The 15,322-nt window shown below is 37.7% G+C and overlaps 1 protein-coding gene across 5 annotated transcripts; it reads left to right on the top strand.

The window, feature by feature from the left end:
* Window positions 1-3,624: 3,624 nt before the first annotated feature.
* On the top strand, window positions 3,625-8,939 carry LOC139999102 (zinc finger protein 692-like). Of its 5 annotated transcripts, none has more exons than XM_072025841.1 (8): window positions 3,625-3,754; window positions 4,060-4,263; window positions 4,357-4,482; window positions 4,672-4,797; window positions 5,315-5,366; window positions 5,484-5,552; window positions 5,646-5,848; window positions 8,719-8,939. In XM_072025841.1, the coding sequence occupies exons 2-5, from the start codon at window positions 4,067-4,069 to the stop codon at window positions 5,328-5,330; spliced, it is 465 nt and encodes a 154-aa protein (XP_071881942.1). In that variant the 5' UTR covers window positions 3,625-3,754; window positions 4,060-4,066; the 3' UTR covers window positions 5,331-5,366; window positions 5,484-5,552; window positions 5,646-5,848; window positions 8,719-8,939. The 5 variants fall into 5 exon arrangements, with proteins under 5 accessions (XP_071881942.1, XP_071881940.1, XP_071881943.1 ...); XM_072025839.1 differs by having other exon boundaries at window positions 5,257-5,366; XM_072025842.1 differs by lacking the exon at window positions 5,484-5,552.
* The last annotated feature ends 6,383 nt before the right edge of the window (window positions 8,940-15,322 follow it).

The following is a 15,322-nucleotide window of genomic DNA, read 5'->3' as shown; positions in this document are numbered from 1 at the left end:
CATCATTTATTTCCTTTTTAATTAAAAAGAATATATGCAGATACAAAAATAATAACTGATAAAAGGCTGAAGTTTGTTATCCCAAAGCTCGTAAGTGTAAAACAATTGAGATGTAATCAGTCATGTTCAGCAATGATCAACAAAATGTAAGAAATTCTACTTTTTTTTTTTTTTTTTTAATAAATAAATCAGATTGTTCTGAAAGCATTGGAAATTTTATCACAAGCACAATGACTTTTTGGGATGCATTGTGTGGTGATCACCATGATGGTTTTCAACCATGTTCTCATCTCTCTTTCCTTTAATAAATAGATGCTGTTAATTCTGTTGCAGGCTAGCAGGGAAACAGATGGGTTAAAGCTACTGATGGTGAGTGAGCTGTTAGTCCTTGCAGGGGCTAACAAATCTAACTGTTGTGATGCATTTTTTCAATTGGATATCAGTATTTTCTTGGAATAAGTATGACTTTGTATTTAGGGTCATAAATAATTTATTGTCTAGGAACATTTATTATTATTATTGTTATTATTATTATTATCATTATCATTATCATTATTATTATTTTGTAACAAATTGCTCCAAAAGCAAAATGAAGATCCACTGCCATAGGATACTATGAAGATTAAGTGGGTTCTAAAAGGGATGCAGTTCCTGGAGTATAGGACTTTCCATACCTGTTCAAGGTAATGGTTCGCATTCAGCCTCTCATCCACAGAGTCCTTAAATCACTGATAACTGGAAACTGTGAGAATAAAACAGATAAAAGATTGAGCATCCCTATGCATTCTGGAAACAGGCTACTTAGATAACTATCTTTGTGTATTTGCCTGTGTATTTTTTTTAATGTATTACACAGATAAATTACTTTTATATGGAGAAGTTTGCATTAGCATTTACAGGGAACAGTTTTACATTCCTGTTTCACAAATATATGTAAAATGTGAAATAAGTGGGGTATTTAAACATTGCTGAATTTACTGATTGCTCTTGTAGCAACATAGTGCATTTTGTATTGAAAATTACATGCCTCATGAGACAGTAAGCTTCGTAAGTTTGTAAAGTACATTACTGCTGCATTTCTATGCTTACATTTGGAAGCTAAATATGCAGGAGCTCAACAGTAATATGCTTTGCGCTGAAAACTAATGATGCGTAGTAAAACATCAGAAAAAGGTGATAATAGAGCCAGGAGAGATGTAGTGGAGAGACTGCTATAAACCATGTAAACCTCTGAAACTCTTTCCTGCGTGGCTGCAGTTGTGGTTCAGAAGGAGGCAGTATGCTGCAGCTGGTGCCCTCAGTTAGATTTCTCTGCATTGCTGGAGAGAAAAACGAACCTTAACCTTTGAGCCTGGAGTATTGGCTTTGAAATTTCATTCCTAAGTGGCAGCTGCTCCTGTTTTGCAACGTACACCTCATTGTACTAGGAAAGCATGTTTAAAGGACTTGTGTGAGACAGTTCAGGACAAAATATAAAGCTTACTGTTGTAGATATCCAAGTGGTAAAATCAACGTTAATGTGAATATTGGTGGGATTAAAACCATTCCCTTGCTGTGACTGTCACACAGTCAAAATGACGTGGAGCATGCAAAGTTAATACTGGCTAGCAGACCTCCTTAATGAAAGGAACATATTAATATGTGTATATTTGATAAGATACAGCTACTTCTTAAAAGCTTTGAAAATTTTCTTATCTGTTTAATTCATGATTGAGAACACAGACATGCAGCTTTATTTTTAAATGCTATTTTTAACTTTACAAGTGTGTTTAAGAGCATAAACTTGCTTAAGTTACTAAATTAGCATGAAAGGTGAGTCACTACATATTTGCTTATGTTTGGTAGAAAGAAACAGTGTTAGCATCCCCTTGTTTCTAGCAGCTTTGTTATTTTTAGATAATCAGGAACTTAAAAGCACACAACTTTCAATAGCTTACACAGTAATGTTGTTTGGAATGTAGATCTATACAGATAATAGCTATATTTGTCAAGTAGATTGGAAGAAATAATTATAAAAGCCCCTTAAATAGCCATATTTCTTTGTGAGCATCAGCATCAAATATGTATTGCACATATATGATGGTGAGAGAAGAGGAATTATTGCATATTTTATATGAAAAAGGTGAAATACAAGGGATTATCTTCACATATGTTCATCACAGAGAATTTGTGCAATTCTGAGCAATTCTTATTAAACCCATAATTATACTACAATAATTATTTTAAAGCTTACAGTTCACAATTAACTTTCACTGAAATGAAAATCTGCTGACATACTCCTGTAAATGATTAAACATAATGACCTGTGTTTAAGAACATAGTGTCTTTTTTCTTTTGTTCTTTATTTTCAAGTGAAATCTTTTGATTTTTTTTACCACTATTTACTTTACTTGGGTCAAGTTGCTCAGCAGAGGCAAATAAATGCTTCAATATGCTAGAATCATTTGCTATATGCTCGTCATCCATTAATTCTTAAGCTAACCCATTTGACTTATTATGGTGATTCTATCAAAACTGGCAGTAGAAATAAAATTATTAAAAAATGGCTGGTGCAATTGTCCTCATTGTTTAGATAAAATTACCCAGAAACATTGCTAGGAAATCTGCTTTGTCTTTTTAGTCATTTATTTCAAAATGTAGTATATGGAAGCACTGAGAAACTGGCAGAATGCCTGCTCTGTGTAATGCCTTTGTTATAATACATTGTGACAGCACAGGCTCTACATTTTAAATGTTTAATTATTTTTTTTTTTGGTATAATTTATTTAGTATTTCCCTTTCAACACGTAAGTCAAAATTCAAATATTTCCTGCTGCTCAGGAGAACATTCTAGTTTTGTCCCTGAATCTGGCCTTTCAGAAGGTAAAATAGAGTTTTTGCAGTTCGTACTGGGAAACATCACTTGGAAGAAAAGCATTTTTTTGTTGTTTATAACGCCTTTACTGAAGTTATAAAAGGCAGATTTAAAGTTTTACTGTCATAATACCTTTTTACTGAGTACATAATACCTTTTCCTGAGTACTATTTGATCAGCCGAAACACTGCTGTGTGGCTGTGACACGGCTCGTGAGGTGACGGGTTGCCCACCAGTATAGGACAGAAGCCCAGTGTCACCAGCTGTAACTTGCTTTGTGGCTGCCTCTTGTTACCTCAGCATCCTTAAATTCTAGAATCATTAAGGCTGGAAAAGACTTCCAGGATCATCTGCTACAACCACCCCTTACCACCAATGTCACCCACTGACCCATGTCCCCAAGCACCACGTCCAACCTTGAACTCCCCCAGGGACAGTGAAGCCGCCTTGGGCAACCCGTCCCAACGCCTGACTGCTCTTTCTGAGCAGAAATGTCTCCTCATTTCCAACCTGAACCTCCCCCGGTGCAGCTTGAGGCCATTCCCTCTGGTCCTGTCACAGATACCTGTGAGAGGAACCTGACCCCAGCTCCCCACAGCTTCCTTCAGGTAGCCGTATGCTGTGAGTGGATAGGAGCGTAATTAAGCGCATGCCTTAACATTTTAAACGTGATTTTAACACTTTAGAAGGGAATTTAACGTTTCGGCAGGGATTTTAACCCTCGGAACCGTTGACACCCCGTTATTACCCGATTTATTTCCCCCCAACGAGCCCGGCGCTGAGGGACGGACGCGGCCCCGCCCCGTGCCCCTTCACGGGCGGCCTCTCGTCATCAGCGCGCGCGGGCCCCTGCTCTGGTCACGTGCCCCGCGTTTCCCTGAGGCGCCGAGCGGGCCGCGGGTGAGGGTCGGGGGGGCCCGGCCGGCTCAGGGCCCCCGGCCCGCTCCGCTCTGACTGGAAATTGCCGCCCGGGCGGCCCCTTCCCGCACGGAGCGGCTCGGGGGGATGGGGAGGGAACGGGTGGATCCCTCTTTAGGGCCGGGCCGCCGCGGTTCCCGTCAGCGCGGCCGCCTGGGGCTGGTTTCACCCTCACACAGCCTGGCAGGGCCTTAAAGTCGTGGGAGGGGAGGGCTCGCCGTGGTGGTGCCCGAGGGGGTTGCAGGCGGTCACCCGAGCTCTCGTAACGGCCTCTCCTCCGCTTCTAGGCTCGCCATGTCGCTGCCAACCAAGAGATGCGGAAGGCCCCCGGTGTTGTCGTTTTTGGAAAAGAAAAAGAGAAAGCAGAGCCTGGATAGGAGGAGGGGGAAGACGAGGATCTATGTGGGAAGCCACATCGACCGCTGGCTGACGCTCAAGGAGAAGCTGGACTTCAGGAACGATGCTGAAGTGGCGGGCTTTTTGTTGGACTTGTGAGTAGGCTGTCTCAGTTCTCCTCTGTTTACCAGTCCCAAGTAAATAACGCCTGGCATTAATTTAACACCAGCTGTATGTTTTCTTTATAGGTATGACAGTTACGACCCGTTGTTAAAAGCTCCGATCTGTTCCCTCCCAGGCAGTGTGAGGAGAAAGTGTGTGAGAGACGAAAAAGTGTTGTCAGACAGCACTTCCTTGATAGCAGCTGATGGAACGTTAGTATTATGCTCTCTTTGTGTGTGAATGGGGTAGATTAAATCTCTTTCTTGATAGCATTTAGAAGATGGCAACTGCTTTTAAAGAAGGGGGGTGGGTCATATGCAAGAGAAAACTATACAGCTAATTTCATCAAATTGTATAATTTGGAGACCCTTTGTAGAAGCTTTTCTGTGTTGTATTTGCAGGTATGACAATGATGACCAGCTGTCTAAAGAATCTGCTTGTTCTGAACCTGGAGATTTAAGAATCATCACTGTGAAAGACGAGAGAGAGATGCCACATGATTGCTTGTCAACGGAGATGGATGACACGTTAGTGATGCTATGGGGTTCTATTTGCATGGTTTACATTTGAAAATATTTTGTATGGATTTTAATTTTCACTTTTAATTTTGCTTATTAGAAACTCATGTCATTCATGCTCTAATTTCTTACCTAAAAGCATCTCAGTAGTTAACGGTTGGTCCAGTCTTTGTGAGGCAAGAATCAATGAGAGATTTTGGAAAAGTTTTCTCTTGGAGTACACACAGTAAACTTGCTTGTTCAGTGACTGCCTTCCTTAATCATATATAATTTGTGAGTGGAACAAGAAAATAGCTGCTCTACGTATATTAGTCACTTTAGTAAATAATGAGCCTTCACGGTGATACAGTCTACAGGCACATGTGATTGTAGTGTGTGCTTTAACATTTCTAAAAAGAAAAATGTTTAATTGTTTACTGTTTGAGTAATAATACATACAAAGTGACATGTTAACCTGTTTAAAAATAGTGCTGTGCTCAACGAGGCAACCACACCGTCAGTCGACTGCTGATTTCTTTTACTGCAGTGTCATCAGTCACTAAGGCATTCACAGTTGAGATCAGAGGAGCCTCAAATAGGTATGCTTGTCCATTACTCTTTAGGTTTCAATTATCCACAAGTATTACTGAATAACTGTAATTTCATCCATGTCTTAGTTATCAGACCTTTAAAAATGTATCTTTTAATGTGTGCAGGGGGACACTGAGAACCTAGGACATTACATTGGCATTGCATGATGTGTCCAAACCCTTCGCTAATATGAAGTATGTAATGCATGTAGCATGTTTGTCTGAATCTTGTTTTCCACTGTTCTGTTTTTTTGCGACTTCCCTAATTCTTCTTACTTTTGATTTTAGTAGGTGAACATGTTGGGGTTCTGAAAGCAATTCAGTGGCTCAGAAGAATTCTTGGAAGCTAGGTCAGGAGAACACAAATATCAGTGCTGATGAAGCCGAAAATTTCAAGTGCATTCTTCAAAATAACATTTTTCTCTGGCACTATAGCTTTAGTTTGGAGTGCAGCCAACAATAATTGAATTCCTGGGATGGATTTTATTCAGGTGAGACAGAAACCTTGTTCTTACTTGATTGCTTATTTCTGCCCTTTGAGCTGTGAGAAATAATATGAAAAATTGTTTGGTGTGAGAAAAACTTTTTCATCTGAAAGGTAAGGTATGGGATGCTTCATTACAGACTTATAGTGTGTGCGTGCTAAGATATTAAGTCACACTGATTATGTGAAATGCTGGACAAATGATCAGGCATGTATGCAGTGGTTGTACAAAGCCAAGGCAGCTGTTTGAGAACAAAGAGATTCAAAGAGAAGTAGTACTTTATAGAGCAGATACCTTAGTGCATACCGTGTTGTTCTGTGGAACATTCACCCACAAGAAGTAGTTGTATAGCGTGTCTGTGAGGATAAGAATTCTGTGTTTCAGTCTCTGAACACCGCATCCTCAGTAATGCTTTTGTTTTTCATTCACAGTATACTGATGAGATAGAGTGATAATGTTACTGGAGGATTCTTAGTAGCTGTGGGAAATTCATACAGTGGTCAAGTGATTTGCCTAAAGTCATGTTGGTAGCTGAGCTTGGGTCTTAAAAGTAAGACTAAACTCAATATTAACTCAGTGTTTGTAGATGGATGTGCAAGATTCTTAGCTATTTTAGAAAATACTGGTTTACCTTCTGAAAGGAACAGTAGCTCTGTTGATGGATTTAAAAAAAAAAAATCCAAGAAACCTACACTTCCTGTTGAAGGGTGGAGATGAAGTCAGGTAGCTCCTGCTTTCCAGGCATTTGGGTGTCATGTTTTTCTGTTGCTGTTACTGTTTTGAGGATGGTAGAGTATGTCTTTTCATTTTGTACAGCCGGGAAAGAGCCAGGAAAAGAACAATTTGAAGTACAGTTTCTGCAACAAGTTCTTTTTGAAGGTCCTTTCTTAACAAATTGTGCATTAATGATCATAATCATAAAGTGGCTGTTTTATTTTAGGCCTTTCATCTAGTCTACTAAGTTGGCTAAACACTAGCTGTTGAGGAACTGGAAATAGCGAGTACAATGAGGAAGAACACTTAAATTCACCTGTTTCTTCAGTGGCTTTAATATTTGGTTCGTCTTGTTTTTGGAGTCTTGCCCACTGGTGTTAGCTTTCAGAAGTTGCTCTTGCTGGAGAGAAGTTGTTGGAGAAACGGTGAGGGAGTCAAGTAGTGGGGACTCTGGGATTTCAAGATTCTTGCCAGGTGAACTGGCATTGTATTTTGAGTTCTGGCTATTGTGAAGAGTTGGAATGTTGAAATAACACAGGAAGAAAAGAACACATGGAAATTGCTTTAAAGCATTATTGGCAGGGTGTAGCCAAAGGGAAGTATTACGGAACCATGTCCAGTTAGGTTCCTGAATACATTCAGTTCTTCTATAATGCTTCTTCTGTTACTTACTTTCACCCTACATTTTAAAATTCAGAATACTAACCTAGATCTAACCTATCTAGATTCAAATTGTTTTTCTGGTTTTAATGTAAAAAGTGCAGAACTGTCGAAGCACATAATTGACTATTTTTTGTTTGTTTGTTTGTTTTCTTTAATATTTGTAATTTAATGTAAAGATTGAAGGTTGATTTAAAGTAGTTGAGTGGGGAGTTTTCTTTGTTTTAAAGGAACTGTAGGGGATTTTAGATTATTTTTAAATCTCTGGCACTCAAATATTTCAGTAGTAAAACTCCTTTGGCTGGACTTCTGTTACTGAGATGTTGTCTTGATAGAGCTGGCTTTCCTGGAATTTGATTATTCAATGTATCTTTTACATTCATTAAGAAATAAACCAAGAACAATATATACAAAGAATGCAGATAGAAAATACTCAAAAGTGCCACAGCAGTTGGATGAGGAAGACTGAAACCTGTACAGTGGGTTGGTGTCAGTCACTAGTAAATGCTTAGTTGGGAAGCCCCTTCTTTGAAGTAGACTTCATCTCCAGTTCCTGTCTTCCCTGAAATGGTAGTGACAGCTCCTTTTATAACGATTTTTGCTATGTAGCTTTTCTTACAAGCGAGAGAGTCTGTATTGCAAAAGTTCTCTTAAGTAATCTGTTGTCTGAAAAGCTGTATGGCTGCTGTCCAGACAAGGTAATTGTAAATTGTAATTACCTAGCTTGAAAACAAAATAAACAATCATGAAGAAATGTCCAGCAGAATGTTAATACTGAAGGCTTGCCATGACAACAGTATGAACAGCTCAGTGATGGAAAATAGAGTGGAGTTTCTTAGCAAGCAGGAAAGTAAACCTTTAAATTACATTTTAAAATAAATTAACAAAATAATCTGCTTAACCAGGAGAGCTTCCTGTGTTCTACCAACAAATTGAATTTGAATCCCTTTTTTTCCAAAATTGTTCCGACTAGTCTACGTTTAGATCCTCTGAATATGACTGAAGTATGACACAACAATTCTTGATTGAACTAAAAGACTCTACGTGTATTGGTTTTGGTCTTCAGTATTCATAGTTTGTTTTTAATTACATCAAAAAAACATCAAACAAACAAAAAAGACAAACCACAATCAGTGATTATTTCTCTAATGTAACTTGAAAGTGAATGTAGAACAGTGCTTTTCCTTACAGAACATTGAGTGATTAGTCTAAGACACGGTGCACTTAATTAAGTAGTTGACTATTGTAATGCTAAATGTTGATCTGTATTTTACTCTAATCAAGTCATGTGTATAAATCATATAATCAGACCAGTATCTTTTATTTTATATACTGCAAGTACAAAAGCACAAATGGGTTGTTCATAATTTTCCATCATTTCAAAGTTAGACAAAAGTATTAGGGGAATGTATTAGTCATATTTCTTGAAATAATGCAAGCATACTTTGTATTTAGGTACTTGAATGTCACATAATAATTATAATCATTGTGTTACTTTTCAGGGTAACCAGTAAGAAGAAAGTCAAGCACTTGAATGACAATACCGGGGCAGTTTTTGGTCTTTTTTGATTTTGCTGTGAGGGTATTGTGAACTATAAAGAATCACTGTAAATTCTAATATGAAATCCTGTGTTACTTGTTGAACAGCAAATTAAACTTAAATAACTAAAGTTTTATTGTGTTACTTTAACACTAATAAAGCGTGTGGAGTGTATTTATTTCACTGTGAGAGTCTGTACATGGTTTTCTGAAATGGCAACAAGAAAAAAAACGGTAATAATAATAGGTACATCTCGAGCTTATTCAGAATTTTATTTATTTTCTGTAGTTTGTATTAATGAAAACATTCCTCACATTTTATTTAAAGCTCAAAGGGTTAAAGTAGAAACAACTTTCTAGTAGCAGCATCAAGCATCTTTACTTCTTGATGTATTTATTTGAATGCTGTTTGCTAGGGAGCAAATTTAAAATATCCCACATAATGGAAGGCATTCTTGGAGGCTATTTATGCACTTAATATTGACGGTTAAAGTAATGGACTGTAAAGTGTGTTGTGTTATTTCCCTCTAAAATATGAGTAATCAAGATCAGATATCATGTTGTTTATTTAAGTATATTTCATTACTGAATAATTTGATCTCTTGCTTTGGCTTTTGACACTGTGAAAGCTGATATGTAATGGTATTTATTATGCCTGTGATACGGTGCATCTTAATTATTTTGTCTAAAAAAGATAAATTAAATATGGAGTACTTTTAGTAATTGAAGCTCAATAGAGTGGAGTTTGCAGTTCTGATTTGGTTTTGTAGTTATTAGATATGAATAATCTTGGAAAGTTTTTAAAAGAGAAATTACTGTGATTGTATTCAACATATGTTTGTCAAAAGGCCAGAAACTCCCAATCTTCAGATTTTTTTCTTTAAACCACACATTTTCATAAGTATTTAGGTCCCAGTCTTACTCTATTCAAGCCAATTGGGATTTCCCATTGACTTGCAGCAGAACAGCCTTTCTCTATGGAGTAATTCCCCCAAGTAGGTCTTTCTATTCAATATTCTGTATTTTTAATGAGCTACTTCACCTGCAGTAAGAAACTTCTGCTCTTAAATATTCTTTTGTTGCATTTGAATTATAAAAGTTGTGTTAGCTTATTACTATAAGCTACGTTGTCAAATGTTGGACAGGTAGTTTCAACAAATGATCTCCCGTTTATGTATAAAAAGAGCTTTCTTAACGATGAAAATGCTGTTTCCCATGCCTTTGTGTTCTCCTTGCTCTGCGCCGTTCAATGTTTTGACTACCAAGCTGTCACTTGTATGACTCAGTTTGGCCTGTGGAAAATAGCATGACTGGTGATACTAGTTGTCAGTTAACGTGACTTTCAGCACTTGCAGATTTTGTATTGTGTGTGTCAGTGAAAAGGGAAGAGAACTCAGCCTTCAGTAGAATCAGTTATGTTTGCCTCCAAAGTCGACAAGATCAACAGAATAATGTGCTACTGCAAGAGCTAATTGCAGTAAGGAGCTCTGTCCTTCTGTGGCATTTGAGCACCATTTGTCAGCCTTTTAGGCTAGTTCTTGTGCCTTTATAAATGAACAGTCCAAGTACTATTTAATGACATCCTCGTGGAAGTAAACTAATGCTGCAAATGCATTATGTTTTCAGGTGTATTCACTATTTAAAATCTTGTAGAATGGTTATTCTGATAGATGGTTCTTGAATCTGGTATGATTCAGCTCCTACTACTGTGTTTTCCCCAAAAACACTACCGTAAACTAGCAATTCAGGCTGAAGAAAAGTCAAGAGAAAAAATAGACTTAAAATTTCTTTTTGTAATTTTTTAATATGCATGATATATTTGGGGCTGTTATATCAACATGTTTAAATATCTGACTTTTCTAGAACATTTGTATTGTCCAGTAAATTTTGCAGAATACTTGAATTGTAATGATTCTGACACAGATTTGTGCATCTGCTGAGAACAGGATGAGCAGTGGCTATCTTTTTGTCAACCATAAAACAGCACAGTCAGTTTTTCTGCATCTGTGGGTCTATGGCAATTGCTGAACAAGAATGTGCTTAAATGTAGAAACTAAATCTATAAATACTGCTTACACTGTTGTTCCAATTATGGGTTAAGGATATACATGTAGAATTACTCTAAGCAAAATAGTTGGGGTTTTTAGCAATATCGAGTATAGATTTCTAAACCAAGTACTGTGAAAATAAGGAAGTTTGTTATATGGGTTTAGAGTGAAAGGCAAACAAAGGCTGTAAAACACAAGGGGGTTTTGTTCTTTGTTTATAATGTGGCTTTGCTGTTCCATTTGTTTTCCTTAGGGCTGTGGCTCTATTAAATGTTTAAAATGTGATCAAGTACAGAAGCTGAGGAAATCTAGGAAACTTACATCCAGATATGGACAAGATTATGTTGGAATGTAAATTTCAGCCATTAGCCAAAAAACTTAACTGACAATACACCAATTTTCAGAATGCTAACCTCAAATCCCATTATTTTGCCTTGACAAGGCAAACTTTTTTAAATTGCAGAATTAAACTTCTTAATTGTTTTAAATTGCAACAGTGATTATTGTGCTTTTAGCTGAATAACAGTATCAAGCAAAATCTTCACGTGTATTTTTTTTTTCAGGAAAGGTGATCTGTTCTATATTATGACTTATGTTGTAGTTAATTACTACAAAATTTTGAGACAAGCTTATTTGAAACAGCTCTTGTAGCTCTTCAAAATGTAAAATAAGCAGCTTTGTAGGTAGCTGCAGACACGAGAGAGAAGTAGAGCTGAGGTGATAGACTGTGGTGTAGGTTGCTGTAGAAAATAATTGCATTTCAATACCCTTTTTTATTACCATTTAGAGTGGCTGTTTAATTCCGCACCTCTTTTTTTAGAGAACAAGTCTTATGAGGAGTAGCTGAGGGAGCTGGGGTTGCTTAGCTTGGAGAAAAGGCGGCTCAGGGGAGACCTTACTGTGCTCTACAGTGACCTTGAAGGAGCTTGTAGCAAGGTGGGCATCAGGCTCTTCTCCCAGGCACCAAGGGATCAGATGAGGGGAAATGGCCTCAAGTTGTGCAGGGGAGGTTTAGCTTGGATACAAGGAGAAATTTTGTTACTGGAAGGATTGTGCTGCATGGGACCAGGCTGCCCAGGGCAGTGGTTGGGTCACCATCCCTGGAGGTCTTCAAGAAACATGCAGATGTAGAACTTCGTAGCACGGTTTAGTGGTGGAATTAAGGGCTAGGTTACAGGTTGGGCTAGATGATCTTGGAGGTGTTTTCCAACCTAAAGGATTCTATGATCCTTTTCTTATTCTGAATGCCTGTTTATAAACTTGATTGCACAGCCCCATGTTCAGGATGAAGAAGAATCTTCCACCATATTACTTAAGAATATAACAGAATATAACATATTATTTAAGAATATAAAATATCACAGTGTGATATTTTAATTTTTTAAGTCTCAAGTCCTGTACCTGTTACCAGTGGCATGTTTTCTGTGTTTCTAAATCAACCCAGAAGAGTTTCAGCAGTGTGCTATGTTAAGCACGTTCTCATGAGTCACTGCTGAAAATACTGGTCAGTGGATGGTAGGAGGGGAGAGGCATCAAAGGAGGAATTACGAAGGTAGGAGTAGTGGAGTTTCAGTTTAAGATGTATAAATGAAAAGTGGGTTAGAAAGGAATGGTGTACCTGAACGTTTTTTTGTGGTTTGAGAGGTTACCTGGCTCAGGACAAGCCTGTTTCCTCTCTTTTCTGTTGTCTCAGCAGAAGCAATTACTGTTTCATCCCTTTATAATTCTAGCAAGGTTCCTCACCACTCTTGGAGTCAGTGCCTGGGTAGTAAGGACTGTGTTTTTGTGAAGCCAAGGGTTTGACAGATAAATGGGATACTTCTGAGATTGAAGATAGAGAAGTCTTAGATCTTTGCCACCACATTTAGGTCATAAAGCAATACTTCTTTCTGTAGTTCTTTGTTTATATAAGTGTAAAATCGATGTCTTTTTAAGATAAGTCTACCACTTAGTGATATTTATAATCTTGCTTTACATGCAGGTGTTTGTGCATACATATGCGTCTACAAACACATTCCCACTCTAATTTTGTCATGAATGTATGTGGGTTCAAAGTGACCTCATGATGAAAGATCATCTCATCCAACCTTCTGCTCAGTGCGGGACTAACTTCAAGTTTGGATCAGGCTACTCAGGGCCTTGGCTAACTGTTCTGAAAGTTCTGAAAATAGTGTTTGTAGTATTTTGAAATGTCGTTTAATAGATTGTAGGATCCAGAATGGAAGACTCATATTGTTTACTGCTTTCCATTTCCTGTGTATTCTTTCATTTGTTGTTGTAGTGGTCAAAGCATTGACTTGCATTTTTTTAAGGTATGTGACCTGACAATATGGGGATGTTTAATATTTATTTGGACACGTAAATTATACAATTACAGGTAACTTCTTATTTTAGTAGCTTCATCTGTGCTAAATAAACATGCATGCACATAAAGCATGATGTGCCAAAAAGACCGTATTTTCTCGGTCTGTAGGAGGATATGCTCTGAAGTGAGATGACCGCACATACTGTGTGTGGACACATACTACAGAAGTCCTCTTTCTTAATTATTACCATTATGTTTGGTGTTTGTAATCAGGTCATACTTACGTTAGTGAGAAAGCTTTGGTGAATGTGCTCTGAGTATGCAGTACAGGCATAGAAAAATCAGGGTATCCAGTATGGAGATAGGATGCTACTTAAAAAGTTATGCTTGATTTTAAGTTACATTTCTTTGCCTTTTAAACGTGTTCAGTGAAACTTTGCATATGCATCTTTTGGGAAAAGTTTTTTTGGACATATTAAAGCTAATGATTATAGAAGACATTGTTTTTCAAGATAGGATATTGTACCTTTTTGAAGTTAGTGTTTTCCTGTTCTTTCTCTCCATCCTCAGAGGTAAAGCATCCTAAGATATCTATGAAATTTTCCAGTAGGAAGAACCTTGGCAACTTAAGTGATAAGATCGGGGCCTGGAACTAAACCCGAATGTTCTGGTTTTGTAGTAGTTGATGGATGCAGTTTTCTTAAAATGCCTTTTGACAGGTCCAGCTTAACGTGTATCAGGCCTTACCTTTTCTATGTCGATTTTATATTTATGCCTACTTTCCTCTTGAGGCTTCACAGAATGAAATAGACAATAGGCTCCCTGTTTGTATCATAAATCAACAATGAATCCATATGCATCTGAGTAACCAGCATCACCTACTGTCTGTATCCCCCTAAGTCATTTGTGTTGTTCCAGGGCAAAATAGAGGAGGAAGTTTAAAGGCAAGAGCAAAAGTTGAATGATATTTAAACCACTGAAAGGTTCCAGTGCTTTTCAGTAACTTTTTCTTTCTCTACATGATTCTTTCCACAAAGTTTTGTTTTTGTTTTTGTTTCTATCCTATATGCTGCTGCTTGGATGGTCAGCCTCGTTGCAGACTTTAGAAGACGTTCTGGTAGAAGAATTTTATCTGTAAAGTTTGTTTAAGCAATCATTTCAAAATAGTTTTTTGAATTGGCCTATTTTTCAAATGAAGACTTTCCGTGACATTAGGGCAGTAGGTAGTACCTTCAGTGGCAAAACAAAACAAACAAACAAAACCTTCTGTGGTAGGATTTTATTGTGGTTTAAAAACTCACTGGTATTAGATAACCTCAGCCTGGCTTGAGATTAATACAGTGGTGTTTATGCTGTGCTTCAGATACTGATCTGAGATGACTTGAATTTATTCTGTGCAAAGCAGCTCTGATGCTTTTTGTGTCATTTTACAACCACAAATTAGATAAGCCTATTTGTGGATAACTACAACATATTTAGTATATCCTAGTAACTTGACTTCTCTTTTCTCACAGTTGAGAACCTTTCTTGTCTTTTAACATCCTGGCACTTGGATTTGTTATATTACTGTGGTCTCACAACCATCAGCTTTGAAAAGGGTAGGTTTGAGCACAAATACCTCAGCAGAATGCACTTTGAAGTTTGATGTACATTAAGACAGCTGCAGACATAGCATCTTGTGTGCTTTCATGTGCATCTAGAAAACATAATTGTTCTCTAATTCGTGTAGATGTTGCCTACCTATATCTAAATTAGTCCTAAAAGGGCATTTTTTGTTGAAGTCTAGCTATAAGATCAGGGGTTGTTTAATTTTATTTCAAGATTGTTCAGTTTACAGCAAATATACATGTGAGAATAAGGTACTTGATTTTTCTCCTTTTTTCTTTAGATAGCTTGCAAAAGTCATAGTCTCTAGCCAGAAAATGATCCTTAAGCAAAGGCTGAAAATGCTGCAGCGAGCGTACATAGCGTTCTTGTAAGCTTTTCATACTGAGAGCGTATCCTTATTACAAGGCTGTCTATTCAGGGTAACTGGAATACAGCTACTGAATGGAGAGGCTGACGTGCGTTTGTAACAGGAGGCCAAGGCTCGCGTTTCAGCAGCACTGCTGACGCAGCTGCTCCGCTCCCCTCCTTTTCCTGGGCATTTATTCTGGGCTCACCATGGCCTCTCCCACTGGCAGCACAATTTCTGAGTCCATGGGGTGAACCAAA

This window comes from Anas platyrhynchos, chromosome 19 (assembly GCF_047663525.1).
Source record: "Anas platyrhynchos isolate ZD024472 breed Pekin duck chromosome 19, IASCAAS_PekinDuck_T2T, whole genome shotgun sequence".
Taxonomy (NCBI): domain Eukaryota; kingdom Metazoa; phylum Chordata; class Aves; order Anseriformes; family Anatidae; genus Anas; species Anas platyrhynchos.
This window is presented reverse-complemented; position numbering and strand designations above follow the sequence as displayed.

What these genes read in the sequence shown, in the direction of transcription:
- LOC139999102 (XM_072025840.1), top strand. Translation starts at nt 4,067, where the DNA reads ATGTCGCTGCCAACCAAGAGATGCGGAAGGCCCCCGGTGTTGTCGTTT. An exon ending in TTGATAGCAGCTGATGGAAC is followed by an intron (nt 4,483 to 4,671) that starts GTTAGTATTATG and finishes TTGTATTTGCAG; the next exon opens with GTATGACAATGATGACCAGC. An exon ending in TCAACGGAGATGGATGACAC is followed by an intron (nt 4,798 to 5,256) that starts GTTAGTGATGCT and finishes GTTTAAAAATAG; the next exon opens with TGCTGTGCTCAACGAGGCAA.